Source organism: Oxyura jamaicensis, chromosome 5 (genome assembly GCF_011077185.1).
Source record: "Oxyura jamaicensis isolate SHBP4307 breed ruddy duck chromosome 5, BPBGC_Ojam_1.0, whole genome shotgun sequence".
NCBI classification, from domain to species: domain Eukaryota; kingdom Metazoa; phylum Chordata; class Aves; order Anseriformes; family Anatidae; genus Oxyura; species Oxyura jamaicensis.
Window position 1 is genome coordinate 20,778,856 of NC_048897.1, and position 20,985 is coordinate 20,799,840.

Consider the following 20,985-nt stretch of genomic DNA (forward strand, 5'->3'; position numbering starts at 1 on the left):
ATCTGTTAATTAGATAGACCAACAATTCTGTGGTGTCATGGGAGTGTATTTCCTGAATTGTATGTATATATTTCATCTGTTTGGTTAAGTCATCTCAGTATAATTAAATAAATTACATACTTTTCCATAAGGAAGTGAGTGCAAAGAAGTCTTTGTGAGTATTTTCTCTTTGATCTTTCTTCAAGTGTGCCACAGATACAACATTATCTAATGGAGAAATGCATTCATTGTTAGTTTGGTCCATGTTATTTAGGCATAGAAAGATACTAAGATGCATGTTTTCAAAAATAGATTCTAAATTTAATGTTGGAGATCCTTAGGGACATCTGTTCATTAACTGAGATGTGTTATCCCTAAATATAAAATATGAAAACAAGTAATAAGAGTATTCCAACCATTAACAGCTGAAGAAAGGATAGGAAAGCTATGCTATCTGTGGATGTTGGTATTAGTCTTATTTGCTTGTTTTTGTTTCTTTCTTCCAAAAATGTCCTTTTAATTTGACCAGGGTCGGAATTTGGCAGACCTGCGTCGGAGCCAGTCTCGAGGAACGTTCACGATAAGTACCACTCTGCGCCTTGGGAAGCAGATTTTGGAATCTATTGAAAGTATTCACTCTGTGGGATTCCTGCACAGGGACATAAAGCCGGTAAGTCTGCTCATTACAACAAAACAGGCAAGTAATATGTGGGCATTAGATGGCAGCAGAAACAAGAATGGGTTATACACCAGATGATAAAATGAAAAAATGAGGAAGGATAGAAAACTGGATTCATCAGGGCAGAATTTTCTGATTAATGCACTGAATTGGAACAATAATAACCTTGGTTTTAGTCACAATTGTCTTCAGTACTTAGCCCTCCTTGCAATTTCATTAAGCTGGAAGCTAACACTTCCAACTCTTGTCTGTAGCATCATGCAAGCAGGAGTGTTTACATGTTGATTACACGTAGTTCAATTCATAGGTTCAATTGTTTTTTACCCTCAACCTTTGACATGAAGCAACTGCTCTAAATAAATCTAAATACACACTTGAGTAGTTTTTAGGGGGAAAACCCAAAGCAGTTAAATTTACTGTTGCAGCTTTGTGTTTCTACTGAAAGAGATATTATAGGCTTGAAACTTTGCTTCAAAACTTTTATCTTGAAGATTATTAAAAGAGTAGAGTTTTAGGAAATAGAGTATTATGTTCTTTGCATATTTCTAATGAGAACCTGAGAACAGGCATTTCACCTTTCTCAGGTATTGCAGTGATGAATTTTCCAGTGTGGACCTTATCTACTGTAACCTTTGGAATCAGTTAAGCTGAAGCATAGGCAATATTATATGTTAAAAAAAAAAAAAAAAAAAAAAAAAAGCAGCCCTGCAGCCCTCCCTCCTAATAAATAATTGTTATTTATTAGTTCCAGGGAATTCCTGAATGTTCCTTTTGTCTTCTTACAGCTCTTTCAGTGTAGTTTTTGGCTTGATTTCTGACGTGTATTAATAGTGACTAGTACTGTTGAGATGGAATCTATGCATTCTTCTTCACCAAGATATTCCAGCCAGTCGCTGATCTTCATTGATGTATATTCCTCCCTACAATTTTTTACTGTAACCTTCTCGTCTTTATCGTTGATCCTTTTCTCGGTGCATATTTATCATCTAGAATAGTCACAGTTCTGAACACTTTAAATTTTAATTAGCTTGTGCTCATTGTGTGTAGTGACACATGTCAATAAGGATTGTTTAGCACTTCTAGTTTGTCTCTGACTTCCATTCACCTTTGTTGTACCTTCTCTGAACTGTTGCTGCTTATGCTCACACAGCTCTTAAATAAACTGTTCAGAGAAGTTTTTCTAAAAAACTGTATTAGAGGATATTTGATAATTTTTTTTCAAATTTCTCTTAACATGTCCCCTATTAAAAATGTCTGTGATTGTCTATTTAGATAAAAATAAGATGTTTTGGAAAGAACTCCCTTGCTCAAAGCCGTATTTTTATATCAATTTTTGAGTTCTGAATGATAATCCCCAAACCCAAATGTTTCCCATTTAGTTTGTTGTCTTTCCTTAAGTAAGGAGATGCTTTGTACCTAGTTAGCAGTTAAGAACCTGACAAAATGTGTACTCCTGTATGGTGTACTCCTGTAGTGGTGTATCTGTCATTTATACCCAGCAAGGAAATTATGGTTCACTGTGTAGCAATGCAACATGAAATAAAAGATTCCTGTAGAAGTGCATATTGCCTATTTGAGATTTTCTGTATTCTCTGAAGATGGTAAGAAATAATGATACATATAATTTTTTTCTAAACTGACTACTTTAGAAAAACAGGCTTTTTTTTTTTTTTTCTTTCACAGAAGTGGCAGATTAAGTTTTGCGTATTTGCTATTACCTTGTGATATTTTCTAGTGTATTGTGAAAAGTGAAATAACTTTCTTGTAAGAGCATAACCTAACTACTGCCATAGTTTTTTTTTTGTTGTTGTTGTTTCTCTGGACCGTATATAAGTTTGTGGCCCCTTTCAGATATTATTCTTTTCAGACTTATCTGATGCATTGTTTCCCTTGGCTCCGATTTTCCCAAAGATTAGTGAAATCCTGTCTGAGTTATATAGAACTTTGAGTACCACTGATTCCCTTAGCAGAAAAACAGAAGTGTTTTTTTCTGGAGTTAATTCTTTTAAGCTTCCAGCTTGCTCAGATGTGTAGTTTCAATTGCATTTCACAGAATCATTTTTTGCTTTCTCTTTTATATTTTGTGATCCATTTTGAGGAGATTTGGTTGGGGAGAAAATTGAACTGATTCAACCAACACGTTTAAAAATCATAGACTGGAAGTTTAAAAAAAAATTACAGGGTTAATGTGGAATGTTAATGCACAGATGCAAATAAGAAAATTTATTGTGTGTTTGCAGAATAAATTACCTCCATAAGTCTTCACTGACTTTCCACCTCATATCGTGTTCCTTAAGTCCTGTTTTTCCTCCGCTCATGTAGGAAAAGAAAGTTTGCACCCCTTATTCTGCATTCTGTGTTTATGTTATTAGTGCATATGTACAGATGATTGTGTTACCTCGTGGGTCAGAAACACCAAAGTCTGAAAATGTTAGCAGGTGAGATGACAGGAAAATTCTTGCTAGAAATGAGTGGATTCTAAATCACAAAAGTTAGATGACAATCTATTTGGGCTATGTAGGCAGCAGTTCAGATATGGTAAGTTTGGTGTCTGATTTTCTTAATGTTTTATTGAAATTTATTGAGAGTTTAGTAGAACTGAAAATACGGAAGGAAAGGTAGAGGAGCAGAACATGGGTTTTCTATGATTGTGTAACTGCATTAATATGTATATAGACTGAAGCATATATATAAATATATAATACATCTGTATCTGTATTTGTTTTTCTTCCTAGTCTAACTTCGCTATGGGACGTTTTCCTAGCACCTGTAGGAAGTGTTATATGCTGGATTTTGGCTTGGCACGGCAATTTACCAACTCATGTGGGGATGTCAGACCAGTAAGATTTTTTCACAATTGTCAATATGATTAATTGAATGCAGTAACACAGGTTTTTGTTTGATTCATTTTTTTTTTTTTCTGGAGAGGGATATAAGTCACATTGAACACATGATTGATCTAAACTTGACAAGCATCATCCCAGATCAGAAAAGCCAGCTGATTTGTTGATTAGATTAATAGATTGGTAGTCGGAAATGAATCTGATTTCTGATTTCTGGCTTGAGGCACAGGTCTACTGTATGATTTTTTTATGGATAATAGGTCTTTTAATTTAGAAAATTGAGTGAGAAATAGGTTTTCATTAAATATCAGAGTACTCTATTAGAGCTGATTTTCACTTGGTATTTTATATTGCAGAAAAAAAATCTGTGCAGGAGAAAAAAAATGAAACTGTAAACTTCATATAATCTTCTGGAAGAGAAAGCTTTAATAATTAAAACAGTAATAGGACACTGTAATTATATAACAGGACATGGCTTAGTGTAGTTGCTGTATGCCAATGTGATGCAGTCTGAAGAAAATAGTAGAGAACAATGTATCAGTGAGGACATTGCTACTCTAAGTACAGTAGAGCCTCCCTAATTCACTGGTGGGGAGTCCCTTTTTTAATTTCAAGTCAGTACCATGGTACATGGTGATGTCTAAAGAAATGTATTTTCTTTATTAAACAAATTTAATTTACATTTTTATGGCAATAATGAATAGTGTACTATTGAATGATTCATTGACTAATGAGCAGTTAATATTGTATAACATGCTTAGTACTGTGACATGATTTGAGGGGTTGAGGCCATCTGTACAGGTTTTTCAATTAGATTTTTCCTAAGAAGGTGGGAAAGTGGCAAATTTTTCTGTGCAAATTATGAGGTGTGTGAATTAGTAAGGTAAATTAGCGAGGTTCTGCTATACTCTATTCCTTCAGCCATAATGCTGGACAATGCAATGAAAGCAAAGAGCAGGGGAGACCAACAGAGTGGCTGCTGCTGTTGGAAAGGTGAGCTAAACATTTTAAGTAGTTTAAAATTTTTATTATTTATCAATGTTTTTGTGTTCTGTATGTTTGGCTGCTTATAATGTTTTTCTAACAGACCTGTAATTTTGAAAAGAAAACAAATACCAAGATTCTGTAATTTCAATATATATATATATATACTCACCCATACCCACACATTCCCAATGGTAGTATTTTCAGAAAACATAGGTGATAACAACAGAGAATTTAATATTTCTATTTTTTCTTTTATAACAACTCAGCTCTTGCCTTTTGTTTTTCATTGCAGTGCCCTACAATGTAATGAATGTAATTCTTCAGTTTAATCTGTTTAGAATTTTCTGACAGTGTAATCCATATTAATAGAGTGGCAGTGAGAAGAAAAAAATATAGGAGTTTTATTTGTACTTAGTCAGATATGACTCTTCTATAGATAGTTAGCAAGGACAACAGTATGGTTGCTAATAAAATTTGTTAATATTTTTATGAAATGTCTTATGTGCTTCTCTTTTATACTATCCTTCTTCTTTATTACATTTCTTTAGCAGGTAGTACAAATAACCTGGAAAATGCTAAAAGTAGTACTCCATTGGTTAAGGACTTGTTCCTTAGTTAAGGTTGATTATTAGATTTCTATAATAAGCCTAACTTTTAATATAACAAACTTATGCAGAAAGAATCCAGTCCAATTAAAATTTTACAGATCATCCCTGAATCCTTGAACTTCCATGACAAGTGTTCTAAAAGAAAACTTGTTCTGCTAAGAAGATAAACTTTGGAAGCTCCGGTGTCAGGTTTTAGTCTGTTTTGCAGCTTTGTATTTCACCCAACATTAAGGAATTCCTTGTGGCCATAAGTCTGTTTGTTCAGATCAGAAACATTTATTGCACAGTAAGACAAAATAGACGAACACAGTTTAAATCAGGAAAGTTTGATGGTATTTCCCTCCAGAAATCACTAGCCAGCACTGCACTTCACTTTACTTTACACGTGTAAACCCTTCAGTTGTTCTACATTTTTAGTGCTTGCTGTATTTTTCATTACATTGGGGTGTCATATGTAGACTGTTTACAGAATTGAGGAATGAGCAATTTTCAGTCCATTTCACTGTTTTATTCTCCAGTGGGATTTGCAATAGCATGATTTTCATTTTTGGATTAGATTACCTAAAATGACCTTCATTTGGTTTCCAGCAGCAGATGACAGTATGGCTGATTTTTTGAAGGGAAAAATATGACTTGAAGGAGATCTATTGTGCTGTTTATCCACCAAGAATATTATGGAATCTAAGGATTTACTCCTTTAGTTCTTAACATCTTTATTCTCACATTTTTTTATCCATCCAACCCTCTTTTTCTAGAATAGTGTGAAACAGTCACAAAGCTTAAGCTTTTGAAGTCAATAGACAGTGGTTTCCATATGAATTACTGTTACCTAGTATGCTGATTTCACATATCTGAAGGACAAATGCTTTACATAAGGTATCTGTTTCCCTTCTTAATTATCAGTTAGGTTTTCCAGAGACCTACCAAAGATATTTTGCTTGGGTCATTCATTCCATCTATCCTAAGGTTTCAGCGCAAGGATGACATGGCATTAGAATCAGAAGTGTTCTACCAGTTTCTAAAATTGGGAATAAATTGGTATAAACATGGAATGCCCAAATGCAGTGTCGAAAAAGTAAAGTCAAGTCTCTAGTATAGTCCGTTCTAAACTGTTGAAAACATATATAAACAAGTTGCACATACACCATTTTTCTCTACAACTATGCAATTGTTTTCAGTGACCTGAGTCCTGGCTCTTTGCCCATGTTATTTTTATTTGCCTGGATTGTATTTTGATTACATATACTTTTGAGATATATATGTAGCTGGGATTAGGATGAAGAATATGGATATTCAGGAAGTAATCTATGTGTGTATAGGCTTCTGAAACAAATTTTTTCATAGTGGGAACAGTACTAGGATGCAGGTATTTGGGGTAGATGCAGAATGAAATGCTAGAATGTAGGTTAATAAAGCAATGCTGGACTGATGGGAGGAGCCTTGTCTGGTTACTGAAAAGATCAGAAGAGAAAAAAATGTGTGTGGGGGCAGAACAAGAACTGCTGAAGATGACATAGCCTATCAAGGAAGGAGTGAAAAGGGGTAGGGGAATAAATAGCTAGAGAAAGAGGGGAAACCAAAAATTGAGTCAGTAGTACACATAAGAACTGATTACTGCAGAGCAGGGTAATTACAGTTTAATTGTGGGAAGACTCTCTGATCACCAGGCAAATACATTTAAAAGGATGAAAATTTAGTATGTTTATGAGAATTCATAGTCTACTGTTTATTGCTTTTGAGGGTGTTATCAGGGCTGGTATTTTTTGCTACCACGTTGTTCCCTGTATTCTTAATGATAGTTAAAATAACTAGTAATTTTAAGCATCTGGTTTTTCTTGTGACAATGAGTACATGATTCTTTCTGAATATAAACTGAACTTCATACAGACTTCAGTTTACATGTCTCTATTTACATGGTGATATTGGAAAGTGAAGGTGTCAGCTGTGGTGCAGAAATAGAAAACCTTGAGAAAAAATCTGAAGGACATTTGCCTTCTTAACATCTTTGAGCAACAGCAAGTGTTTTTGAGGTAATATTAAAATTAATACAAAGAAAACAAAACAAAAGAAAAAAAAGAAATAACTCATCTTTGCTCTTAGATTAACCTTTCTCCTATTGAGCACTTAAAAATGAATTTATGAGTTCGTAATTCTTTTAAGATCTATAAATTCAACCATCATGTATTATCGCAGACCTGATTTTTGTGGTCTTTTATTTATGCAGACCATAACTTACAAATAACTCCAAATAAACTGTATTCATTTTACAAAGAAGAGAGTGTAACAGGCATGCAAGCAGAGTTGACAAATCTAGGGAAAAACAATTTGGAAAATATCCATGAAGAGGTGTTTAGCATAAAACCTTTTCATCTCAAGCATCTGTGTTTTGTCTTCTCAGCGTACATCTTACTGACACTGGCAGCACAAAGAGTTATTTGAATTAACAGACGGTTCCTTGAGTCTGGTGATTTGAACTCAGCAAAGGTGAAAACTCCTTCTTGCCCAGTTCGGTACATAGTTGGGAATGTGGGCTTCCTCTGGCTGCATCCGAACTAGCAGGTTAAAAGATATTCTGAGATGACTGTTTTGCCCATGGAGGTCTTATATTTTCAATAATTAGGCTTTTTAGGCCAAAGGAAGAGTTACTCTATGACAGCTTTCTCCCTTTCCCCACCTTCCTCCTATCCTCCAGTAAACAGAAATCTCATCGTCATAGTCTTATTTAGCAATACCTTAATATCAAGTGTATAAACGTTCCTGTATTTATTAGAAAAAAATATATATTTTAAAATATATTATTTTAGCATACATTAAAGAGGTTTGCAGTATTTTAGATATAACTTGCTAGATTTTTATCTGGAAATCTGAAATCTTATACCTTACCAAGGTGGCAGTTGTGATTTTTAACAGCTAGGAAACAGCTCTTTCTGATAGGCTTTGCATTAAAGGACTCGCAAGACTCGTACTCTAAACATTAACAGAAGTATTAAAGTCCAAAGAGAATGAGTATCCACCAAAATTCTCTGAGGTGTTACTCATGTTCTTATTGGTACTGTGTAGAGCTTTATAACCTGCCAGAAACAAAGTTCTAACTCTTGCTAAAGCAGAAGATACAGAAGTAGCTGTACAATCTGACCCACAGAAAAAAACAATGAAGGCAGCTGTGAATGCAAATGCTTGGATCTTTTTATTCACTGGGGAAACACTTATAAATCTGTTCACTTCAAATTATGAGCATGTTATTCTATTCAGGTGTTTAGGTACAAAACCAGTTAAATGCTGATTGCCTTTCTTTAGCACTCTGAAGTTCTGAGGATTTTCCAGCAAGTAAGTTTTTATCTTCAAATTTCACTTTTGTAGAATGACAGATAGTGTCCTGGAAATTATTTTAAGAAACTGATTTCTTATATATATTAAAAAAAAAAAAAAAAAAAAAAAAAAAACACACCTTTGCAGAGTGCTTCACAGACATGGGTCAAAGCCATGCATTAAATACATTTTGAAAGCTTTCGAAGGCTATTGCTATTCAGTTAAATACGGAGATAGAAGGTATACATTGCTTGTATATGTATCCACTACATATGTAGTTTGTAGTACGGTGTTTGTTTTGTTTTATTTTGTACTTTATGAAGATTTGGGAATTGTTATGCATTTGAATTGCATGGTGTTTCTTCTAATATACTGGGTGATCTTGATTGCTGAGGAGGACTATAGAGTACTTGCCTCTTACTCTACCTCATCTCCTTGTCTTCTTGGCAGAAGATGACAAAGTTGTGGATTGTTTATTTCTGTGGTTAGAAGATAACATACTTCTCATAGTACTGAAAGAGCAGGTGATATATGGAGAAGAAAATGGGGTAATTTTAAGAATTAAAGGAGGAATGGGAAAGCTATACTGTTGTAAGAAAAAAAAAAAAAGATTTCTGCATGTCTTTTTTTCTCTCTGAAGATAGTTTGGACACACAGATTTGTATGAGCAAGGATAGATTGCTCATACGTGCTTTTCAATATCCTTTCTAATAATGCTGTTATAGCGTGATCTGCCAACAGCGTTATTTCTAAAAAAAAAAAAAAAAAAGTGGGAGGTGTCCCTGCCTATGGCAGGGTGTTGGAACCAGGTCATCTGTAAGGTCCCTTCCGACCCAAACTATTCTATGATTATATGAAAAAAAAGTCTTAGAAGTGGTCCACAGACAATATCAGCTAAAATGGGTGACGTTTTCTTTATTTGCCCCAGTGACACTGATGATTTAGAGTTTGTGTAAGTAACTACTCCTGGATAATAGCTTGACTGTATGCATTTATAATAAATAAGAGACTATACACCTGAAGTTGTTCAAGGTAGTTATTGAACTTTGTATTAGAGAAAATTCAGATTAAATTGAGAAACACATCTGCATGCACACACAAACCATTAGATTTAAAGAATAGGCAGTCAACTCATGAAAATTGTAAAATTTATCAGATTTCAGTTTTATTTAAAGAGCAAGAAAATACATCATATCTTCAGCAGTCCTTGATACTTTCTCTACATAGATTAAAGAAACACTCAAGAACAACTGGGACATGTTTTAAGTACTAAATGGAAATAGGTTTTAAGGAAAATACATTAACTAATACAAAAAAGTTCCAGGGAGCTTTTTCAGTTAATAGTACTCCATATTAAGTGTATAATAAATGGCTAAAATATGTTAACTGGTCTGAAGGACCATTTCCAAACCTGACTGAAACTGTTGAAAGCCAGATGCTGCAGGGTAATGGTCCATATTATTTTGTTAAATGTATTGTTCAGTGGTTGCTTCATCCTATCGATAAGCATTTTGTTGCTGGCATTTACCTGATGCTATATTTTCCCACTGATGTTGTCTCTCAGCCTCTAACAGTACATTCATTATAAAGCGATGTGACCAGTCAAAGATCGCATGTTTCATATTTATTTTTCCTCTTAAAACCTTCGTATCTTTCTCGGCTCTACTGCCTATCTTTAACATGTGTTGTCACTTTAATTTGCAATAAACTTTAGAGTTTTTCTCCATTTCATTTTAACTTCAGGTTGTCAGTAAATCATACTATTTTCTCACTGAAACTTAGACAGACTTCTCTAAATTTCATCTATATGCCTTCTCCCTTCTGATAAAATTTTCAGCAATCCCTTGGTTATTTCCGTATCATTTACTGCAACTTCTTCTATTTTAGCCTCCTCTTTTCCCTGCCATTCTGCTGTGAGCAGGGGTTACTGGAGTCACGTCTCACTAATAATTGCACTGATATGGTAAGGCTGTTGTTATCCAGGCTGCAAGTGACAAAGGTGACAGTTCAGTGTTTCTGCAGTTGTAGGTGCTATGGTATTACACATTATATGTTACAAGGAAGAATTTGAACATTAAGATAATCCTATTTTATCCTTCCAATTTTACTCTTTTCCTAGCTTGTTCATGAAAAGCACAAGAACTTGAATAGCTCTGTGTGTATTGTTGAGCTTAGCGTGGAGGCAGCCTGTGGAATTGAGCGTGAGATATGTAGCCCTTCAGGCATGGCTCTCTGGTGTTTTCCAGTGCTCCCACAGGGCTCATTTCTCAGGCTCAGCAAAGGTTCTGTTTATTACTGTTCATGTACCTGACTAATAACATTATCCACTCCTCCTTACTGTCATAGAAATATTCAACTTATTGGAGGGATGATGGAAGAAACAAACTTTGTTAATAAGATCCTATCTGTATAATAGTCCTCCAAGGCTTTTATACATTGATATACTTCAGAGTAGTCCCTTCACAAGTTTTCCATCTGAGTGAATAAGCCATTATCTCACAACATTTTTTTTTTTTTGAACAGATTGGTGATAAAAAGGTGATATTTTTCTTCCCCATCATTTGCATGAAAACTATCTACGATGAGCTGGACACCTCAAAATTAATGGTTACAATGCAAAGATGTACTGTGCAAGTTAAAATTTGGCTTGAAAAAATCCCAGAATTAAATGTCTGTAACTGGGCAATCCTAAAAACAGAATTCTCATTAGGTAGTTCTCCAGTGTTTCTACAACAAATATGGAAATTAATGTGAAGAAGGCATTGAAAACAGCAAAGCAATGTCAGGCATGAAAATAGTTGCATAGCTTACAGTGGTTTCTTCCTACCCAGTTCTTTAAACCTGTCTGCCAAATACTTGTGTGGGTTCCTTTTATTGTTGACAGATTTCTCCTTATTCCTTCTCAGGTCTGTGAATTAGATTTCATGAAATAGAGGTGTGCAGTGTGAGGCATCAGGAAGTGCAAGGCAAAAACAGGAGGTTAAAGGGGGGAAAAAGGGTGACTGAGAATGAATACTATTTTCCTGCCTCATTCCCTCTCTACTACAGAAGTGAAGATAGCAGCTGCTGAAACAAAGAACAAGAAATATTTGGTAATAATCTCAGAGGTGTCATGTAAATGCCTCAATTAACTTTAAAACTGGAAGTAGTTTGATTGCACTCGTGATGCTTTGAGTGGGCTAACTAACCTGGGGAGATCACTATGCTCTAACAGGACTGAAAGTTGTACATCTCTATAGCATCGTGCTGAATCGGCTGCTTCTTGAAACATTTACTAGAAATAGTTGTTCTAATCTACATGAAGGGAGGAAGAAGACATAGCAAGGAAGTGGGATGTAATGCAACAAAGCTAATCCAGTTTTTCATTATTGCATGTTTATAGAGGAGTTTGACATCATGGAATTAATTAGTTGGCAAGCTGCAGTTTTAGCTTGAGCCATACATAGGATAGGTATCTTCACCCACGCAGTTTGAAATCAGCCTCCTTACAGCCACCTCTATTCACGGCTCTTCAGCACTTGGGAAGATTCAGAGCTGAGGCTATAAAACATTAGAAATACATAATAGCTTTGTACAAAACTCTGATAATCATCAGACCTTTTGCAAAGGGAGTCCTGGTGTGCTGTTTGAATAGCACAGTACAAATATTTCATCATTTAATTCCTCGGTCTGTGTCTCCTGGATACCAAGGATGTGTGTTTTCAGTTTATTTGGAAACAATGGTAACTCAAATTTGGAGCATATCTTGTTTATTGATAAAGGCAATATGCACATACTAAGTCGGTCATGTGAATCTCGTACTTTCACTTCATTCACTTTCTACTGAATAATTATTTGAGCTGTTTTTCAGGTAGCTGTTTTCCTTTCTTTAAAGGTGTTACTGAAATATTTTCTAACTTCTGCTATTTTTTTTATATCTGACCAAAATCCTTCCAGAAAATGTGACGTTCTGAGACAGCAATCGCTTTATTTTATTAAACATCTGTATGTCGTAACCTTCTGGTTTGTTTTACAGTTTCTTATCTGCTATCTTTGCAGCATTAGGATGCTTGAGTTAGAACTAGACATCTGCCTTCTCATTAAGGCAGATGTAGATGAGCAGCCATGAGAAAACAATGCTACAATTATTTATTTAAAAATAAACATTTACTTTGAATAGTCTTTCCCAGGATTTTAAATATACATTATACCTTTTGAGACAGGGTCAAAACCCACTACTGTTATTAAACTCCAATAACATAAAACTATTTTTCTTTGTAAAATGTATTTTTAAAAATATTTTTACCTTGTAATTTATGTGGAGAATATATTTAGTAAGTTGGATGGGTAAACCGTCTTGGAAAAAACACATTTCAGAAAAGCATAGAGCGAAGAAGAGATAACAAAGTAGAGGAAAATTTAAAATCTGTAGTGCATAAATATTAATTTCTTGCAATATTGTTGTATTGATTGTGTGTCTCTACAGTAATTAACAAAAATCTGTTCAGCATAAATAAAAATAAAAGAGCAATAGAGATATATTTCAGCTGCCAAATAGAATGCGGTAAGCTCCTGAAAGTAGAGTTAACATTTTGTTACTGTAGAACAAAGAAAATGTTAAAAGAACAAATAATTAAAACTACACTTTTGGATTTTCTTCACTAAATCTGCATCAGTCAGACTACACTACATAGCTTTTTGAAGTAGATGAGGTTTGCAAGATTTGCTTCTAAATTTTGATCTAATCATTTAATAGTTGAGAACTACTAAAAATTAACTACTTTAAAGAAAAGCTTTGTTTCAGTAAAATGGAGATCTAAGAGTCCAAGATGAATTATTACAGCTTTGTATCTTCTTTATAGTTTAGTTCAGTTTGTAATTCAGTTCTGTAGTAAAGGAATTATTACATAAAACCAGAGCCACTGAAAGCAAAGTGTTCCATTATTCTATGAAAGATGTAAACATATAGCTTCTTTTTTAATATCCTATAGATACTCCTTAATTCTTTTACTCATGTCATCTAAGCCAGTAAAGACCTAGAGCCTAATTCATATACATATATATATATTTTTCTTATAGCTCAGGAAAAGCGGAAGAAGATTAAGATTTGTATGTCAAAATGTCCTACATGGAAATATTTTCTAATAGACATTTTCTGGAGAGACTAAGCCAAGAGACGATTTTTTTTTTTTTTTTTTTTTTTTTTTTTCTTCTATAAAGAGGAATCTGCATGAGTTGGAAGAATCGTGACCTTAGTCATTTGAGGTTTCATGTCTGAATTAGTGGTAACTTGACAAGGGATTTAGTTTGGAGAGTTTTGCGCAAACATTGCTTTTTATATAGAAGACATTAAACCAACTATTACATTATTAACTTTCAAAAGTTTGTGAGGCAATGCATCAGATAAAGCTATGTTGTACCAACCAGTGTAACATTATTTATTATGTTTGTCTGCCATAACCTCCTTCAAGGATATACAGGAAGATCAGGGGAGTTGATACTAAATGATCTTTAAGGTCCTTTTCAACCCAGGCCATTCTATGATTCTATGATTATTTAAGGCACAATCTTATAATATAAATATATATATATACATTTTTAGCATCCACTGAACGTGGTCCTTGCAAGTTTGATTGTATTACTGACAAAGAAGAAATTAAGGAAATCAGTGTTAGCCAGCCAGCTGGTGTTGTGTGTGATATAACAATGTGAAAAAGGCAGTGAGTTAATGTAAAAAAAAAGTGGGGAAAAAAAGAGCACTGTGAATCAAATTAAAGGGTAACACAAATAGATTGAATATATGAATTTCATGCAGCGTGATATTATTTTGTAACATCTCTATGGAATATTCTTGCAGTAATTAAACAAAATGAGAATCTTAAGAAAACCAGGTATAGGTATTTCCATGAGACAAAGACTCTTTGTGATTTGGTGTTTGGATTTTTTGGGGGGTGAAAAATAAAAAGAACACACAATCTATTAATATCCTGCCCAAAGGAAAAGTTTGATGAATAGTTGAGATATGAAAAATATTTAATTCTCATAATACAATACTCTGTAATTTTTGGTGTATATTGTGTTTTTTTTTTTCTTTCCTTCTTTCCTGTAATGTGTGGAACACTGATAACATATCAAAGCAATCAAAACAATTTAAATTAGAAATTCAGATGTGTTGTATATAATATAGCTGTTCTTTATTCTGACATAGCAGTTCCTTTATTTCTATAGAATGGATAGGTGCTCAGGGCAGTTGGCTACAATTTTCCCACTATGATTTTATATGGTATTATATCTGTAAATAATCCAAGTTATTCCATAAATGGTGACATGTACTACCTTCCTATGATTTTGTATTCTACTTCCCTTATGCCCTCCAAATTTTAGTATTTTCAGTTCCATACTACATCCAACCTTTCTGACCAGGATTACAATAGTTAATCCTTGCAGTTTCAGGGCTAGGCACGTGCTAATGTTCCCCTAAAATGCGTGCTGATTCACCAGCTGATTGTTGTATGTTGAGGTGGATGTGAGCCATTTCTGTTGAATTTTAACTGTCTGTGTCTGTATCACAATACTAATTTAAGTTCTGTCTCTAATCATCAATTTTCATTAAACTTTCAGGAACTGAAAGTTTTTGAGAGCTGTCATATTTGCTTGAAATTAAAAGCTATTATAGTGGAAAGCCAGATGGTTTCTAAAATTTGGTCGGTAAAATTTGTTTCCCAGTGAAAGGAAAAGCAAACCAAAATGAAAATGGAATTTCTAGTTTCTCATTCTTTCTGAGCTATGGACTAACTTCTTTGCTGAGTTAAGAAAAAATATTATGAATAGTTTAAAAAGAAAACAATGATTTTTTTTTTTTAATATAAATATCAGTTTCTTATCTTTAGTTTAGCAGTCTTGAAATAAGTCTACTACTGGATTCATGAAACTTTGTAATGTGTGGTATTATCATTGTAAATGCTAAATATAAGAAGTACAAAGCAATTGACAATGAATGTCTGAGTTCTCCAGTCTGCTAAGAACATGGGACTTCTGATAATGCAGAAAGACCATAACATTTTTGCTTGTGGAGATTAAGTAAAACAGTATTTCTGCTGTCTGGGGAAATCCTCTGCCAGTGCATTAGCTGGCTTAAATAACTAGTCTTTCTCTTAGAATAATCTCTGCTCCAGCTCCTGTTATAAGAGGAAGAAGAGAGATCAGACAAGGCAAAGCAAACATGCACATTGCAGATATGTTCAGTGGGATTTTATACTGGAGTAAATTCAGGTTTATGACACATACTGTAGGTTGTCACCACCTCCAGCCCACCAAACTTCTCGTCTGATCGTGAATCAGCTTTGAAAGCATTGCTTTTTTCAGCCAGTGCATCACATTGCCTAAGCAAACACTCCAGATTGAAAACTGAGCAGCTCAGGAACTGGTTCGTGCATCAAATACCTGTCTCTTGGAGGCAGTGATGCTCTTTGTAGCACAGTCAGTTGGTGCTAAATTTTGATTTGTCACCACCAGTCTGTTAGAATCCACAATAACATAATTTAATTGTACTGTTAGATGTTAGTTCAGCTTGTTACCCAGCTTTTGCTGGAACTGGGTAGCGTAGGATCAGACAGCTACAACCAGTTTTTGGAAATCACAGCTTCTGTTTATGTAGAACTGAGTCCAAGTAGCGTATTCTTACTGACAGTAGGAGGTGGTTTGATAACAACTTCTCAATGCAAGTATTCTTGTATTAGTGACCTACATACATACGTGCTTTTTATAAAGAGCTAAAAGCTTTGAAGAGCTGTATGTGCAATGATAACTAATTGTGATATACAATACATTGTAAAGGCAAATTTCAACCGGTTGATCTTTCCTTACTGAGATGATCCCTGAATGTTTCATTTACTTTAAATGTGTGCTAATGCATGCTAGACATTAAATGAAATTGCAAATCCTATAGCCACAAAAAGGGGGGTTGGGAATGCAAATTGTTGAAACCATTTGGTGTAAAGAAAGGTAAATCCTGGAATTATATTCTCATTGGGTGAAAAAAAAAAAAAAAAAAAAAAAAGAAAGATTAGGAGATTGACTTTTTTAAGGGAGAAGAAAGGAGGATTCTGTTTTAACAAAGGGATATAAAGCAGCTGCTTCTCTACCCACCTCCCCTTATTAACTTTAGAATTCAACTTTAGAGGCACCGTCGAGAAGGTGACATTCACTGCTTGAGCTGGTTTCTCAATCTAAAAACCTAAAGATGCTTAAGTAGTATCAGTCATTGCCTGACTGGTGGGAAGAACCTTGGTGTGTGTCAGATATAATATATGAAAGTCATTATTGTTTTATTTTTTTCATATTTATTATCTAGTTTCTATGATTGTAGCTAAAAGCTAAGTTTTTGCTCTATTTAACCTTTTCAACATTGCCCAGAGCATTTCTCTAGAGTTACTGAACTGGGTTAAAGAAGTATGATTTTCTTCTTCCACAGACCCTCCATAGACCCAGCAGTTGTGGACAGGTTTGTAAGGTTAGTGTCTCCCATGAATCTGCAAACCACTGTGCTTAGAGGCAATGAGTCACTTTTCTAGGAATTCCTAATTTCCCGCATGTAGTTTATCTAAGATATTGTCATATGTTTCCAGGGTGTGGCAACCTTCAAAGAAAACGGGTGGTACCTTAAAAAGTACTTTTACATGTAACAAAATTATTCTTAGTCAGTGAACCTGCTTCATAGGCATGTATTTTCAAAATAATTTAAGTCACGTTTGAAGAATTTAGTGATAGTAATCAAATCTCAGATAGCTCTGACTTCCAGATCACTGCCTGAGCTGTTCACCAGAAACCCTTTTTTATATGAACTGATCCAAACAGATACGCTTTTATAGAAGATTTGCAAAGTATCTCACTGTTGCTTTTGAGATATTCTGTGTCAAATACATTACCAGTATGAAAGAACTGTCTCCTTCTTAGAAATTACATCCCTTATTCTAATAAAGACCTAACTCATGCGATCCATATACCCATTACCACTAATTTAGTTCCTGGGATTTGGGGTAAAATTTTGTAGGGATTCTTTTTTCTGCAGAAAGTGTGACTCCAGAATCTAAAGACTCTTCCCTAATATCCTAGTTGTCTGTATGCCAATTTGAGATTTGCTTGCTTCAAAAGCTTTCTTACTCTATTTGAAGGAACAAAAAAACACACAAGATAACAATAGTTGCCATAAATAAATAGAAATGAATGGAAGCTAAATAAAGCTGTTAAATTATGGGAGAACTGAAGAATAAAATTTGGTAGTGAGTGTACTGAATCTTCTGAGAACTGTCAATGGATCCCTGCAATTGAGGCAGCACCTGGATGTGATGGTTGGTCCTCATATCTATCACTGATAAGAAAACAAAACAAAACTAAACTAAATTTCAAGTTAAAAAAAAAAAAATACAAGAAAGAGTTAATTGTTTCATTTGTCCTAGAAGGGAACATAATGTGATCCATTTCAATCAAGGGAATTCATGGATGTATTGAAATGTAGAATTCACCATATCTTTACTAAAAATGCCTTCTGTATCTATATGTTCCAAAAATGTCCAAGATTTTGTTGGTTGTCTAAACAGGACATCTTCTATGACCAATAAAATTACAAATTACTAAGCTTTTTTTTTTTTTTCCTCAACAAGTACTTTGCTCTAAGAAAGCTCATTTGCTGTGGTAGCAGGGTAGCAGGCTTCTTAGATAAGGGATCTAGAAGATGAGATTATAAACATTGTTTTTGCAAGACTAACTTGTTTTCAGTTGCTGGCACATGAGCTCAGATAGGAAAAAAAGAGATGTCTAAAAAAAATTAACATGATCAATAATAGCAGAGAGACAGTTCATTTGAAAAGCACAGCGAATCATTCAGGGAGTTGCTATTTCTACCTGTAGTATTTTTCTACATGGAACATAAGCTGCATGAAGAGCTCTGCAACACTTTCAGAAATTTTGCAAATGCTCGCAAGTCTATAAACTCTATGCTGAATTGGGCAAACATGACTCGGGCTACTAGAACCATCATCCATGTTAGTCACACAATATAATTAATTTATTGTTGTTGCATTCCCTTGTAATACCACTATTCTGTTGTAGTCAGCTGCATTGCTAAAAGGTATTTAATTCTTTCTTAAAATGTAGCACAGTTACATATGCTCTTAAATCGGATTTATACTACTACACTCTAAGGAAGTATCTCTTCATATTGAAAAAGGATTTAGATATCCTCAAAGAAGTAAAGAATCCAGAATTCATTTCATGATAAACTAATATGTAGAAAGAGTATTCGTGCATTTTTTTTTCCTGCCAGGTGATTCTGAGATAATTGAAAACATTGGAACTCTCTCTTCCTAGGGCATATAATTTTGTAGGCATATGTAAAAATTGCAGTGACTTTAATATTCAAAAGCAATTGAGTTAATACACAATGAAATCCTTCCTATGGACTTTTATCTCCAAGATAGTGATGGAATATGTCAGAGTATCAGTTTCTGTAAACTGAATGGAGTCATTTAGATTCCATATGCCATTCCTTATTCTCCTTTATTTCCTTATCAAGATATTTTTTTTTCTTGTGATTGTCAAGTAGAAATTAAAGTTGTCCCTATAAGAATATAGGCTTTAGTTCCATCCTACTATTCATATTTTTCATTATTCTTAGAAGAATAGAAATACGTAGCTTGGTAATAGTGAATATAGTCCTTTCTTTTTAACATTCACATCAGAGGTTGAATACAGTATATGTATGGTTTCATCTTCTGAAATTTTATCCTCTTGGGATTTACTGCATTTGTATTTATAGGTGTTTTAAAGTTATACTCTTGGTGCCCTTCTGAAGAAATGCTGTTCCTCAAGCTCTTTGGAAATGTACCTCTGTTCTGATTGGCTTGGCAGTGATGCTGTATTATTCACATTTGGGTGACTTCTGATCTTCAGAACTATTGGGAAGGAGATTTTATTTATTTATTTATTTTTTTCTAAAAGGACTTTATTTTATCCTGAAATTTGGCAGTACCACAAAACATTTCAATCTATTCTGTTTATTATTACGCTGTGCCATGAAGTTTCTGCAACTGCAGTGTTATGCTTTGTTTCTGGGTAATGTTCAGGGTGGAATGTGATGTACTCACAGGATTTAAGATAGTAACTCAATTGTCTGTCTTGCCTGGACACAAAATGTGTTCCAAGCAACATTTAAACTTAATGAGAATGTGTGAGATCTGTGATAAATCTATATACAGCACATTGTCTGAGAACTTGTTCATATTAAAAATGTACTAGAAAATACTCTCCACCTTACTGACACTGATTCAGTTCTCGTTGTACCACTGTAAAAGACATTGATTATACGGGCTGTTGAATCCTTTTAAAATACCTTGCTGCATAATCTCATTGGATTTAATTGATAGGGTTACTGACAGTAATAGCAGCTCCTGGCATACTTTAATGATAGCCGTCAGTGTTGCTTGTCTTGGTGGAAAAGACATTATACCTATATTGTGGGGAGAGACTGAAGGCTTTTATTTTAATAGGGTAATTATTTTGTATTGTGGTTATCTTCGTGTGTATCTCAAACCAGATTTTTAATGTATTGTGCATTTTTTTTTAATATCTGAAGAATTATTATGGGTCTAGGGTGGGCACACAGATCACTGGTACCCTCTTTAAGTATAAGTCAGAGGTGAGGAACATAATTTAAGTTTCTTGTATTCAGTGTTAGAGGAGACAGAATTATTATTAGGAGACAGAAAAAGAATTATTATTCATTGGGAAGAAGAGTACAAAAGAAAGCAAACAGCAGTTCTGGCAGGTCTCTAGTATATATGGAATAACTGATCAAGGAGGGCAGAATGGATTGGTTATCTGTCTTAGGCAAAGTAATAACACTTCTTTTTCATTTAAAAATATATTATTATTATCAGTCATATAGTTATTTTTGTAACAATTCATTTGAAGGAGGGAAGGCTGGGAAAATATATTCCGTGCTTATAAAATAGCAGTTGTCTTACGCGCATACAGTACCTAGAGTGTGAGGGAAGAAAAGCTAGTATTTGGAAACTAGAAAAAAAAGTTTTTTAAATTGGTGCCAGTAGTGCAACCCTTGCCATTTATTGCTCAGCCTCAGCTTTCCATGCTGTGGCTGAGGGACTACCTGTGGCTTTAGTTGCTCCTGGAATTTCTCAAAAAGTGATTGATTTGCTGATTCAGAAATAATTTGTGAAAATGTTGCATTTTGAGAAATGTCTGGTTGTCTCTTTGTACCATGTCATATTGGTGCATTTGAACAAACTGGAAGTAATTGTTATGTTTAAGATCCTGATAGAATTTTAAACCTCAGACTTCTACTAGTTAAAACCAATAAATATTTCATTATTGGAGAAAAAAGAGGAAAAGTTCTGGCATACAGGTTTTTTTGTTCATTTGTTTATTTTTTGAAGGAAGAGGTAAACAGGACCTGATGCTTCTGGAGAATGAAAACTGACATAAACAGATGGTTTAAGAAACTACAACATATGTTGCTTTCTGATGCCTACGTAGATTTCCATTGATAAGTTGTAGAAGCACAATAAATTGAAATAAAACAAAG

General features: G+C 34.2%; 1 protein-coding gene across 3 annotated transcripts in view; it reads left to right on the top strand.

Annotated features, from left to right (window-relative positions):
- Positions 1–20,985, top strand: part of TTBK2 (tau tubulin kinase 2) — an 86,049-nt gene that overhangs the window by 32,663 nt on the left and 32,401 nt on the right. For all 3 annotated transcript variants that reach the window (XM_035326574.1, XM_035326575.1, XM_035326576.1), the window contains 2 exons: positions 509–649; positions 3,394–3,498. In XM_035326574.1, coding sequence (XP_035182465.1) covers positions 509–649; positions 3,394–3,498 — 246 coding nt within the window. The remainder of the gene's footprint in view (positions 1–508; positions 650–3,393; positions 3,499–20,985) is intronic.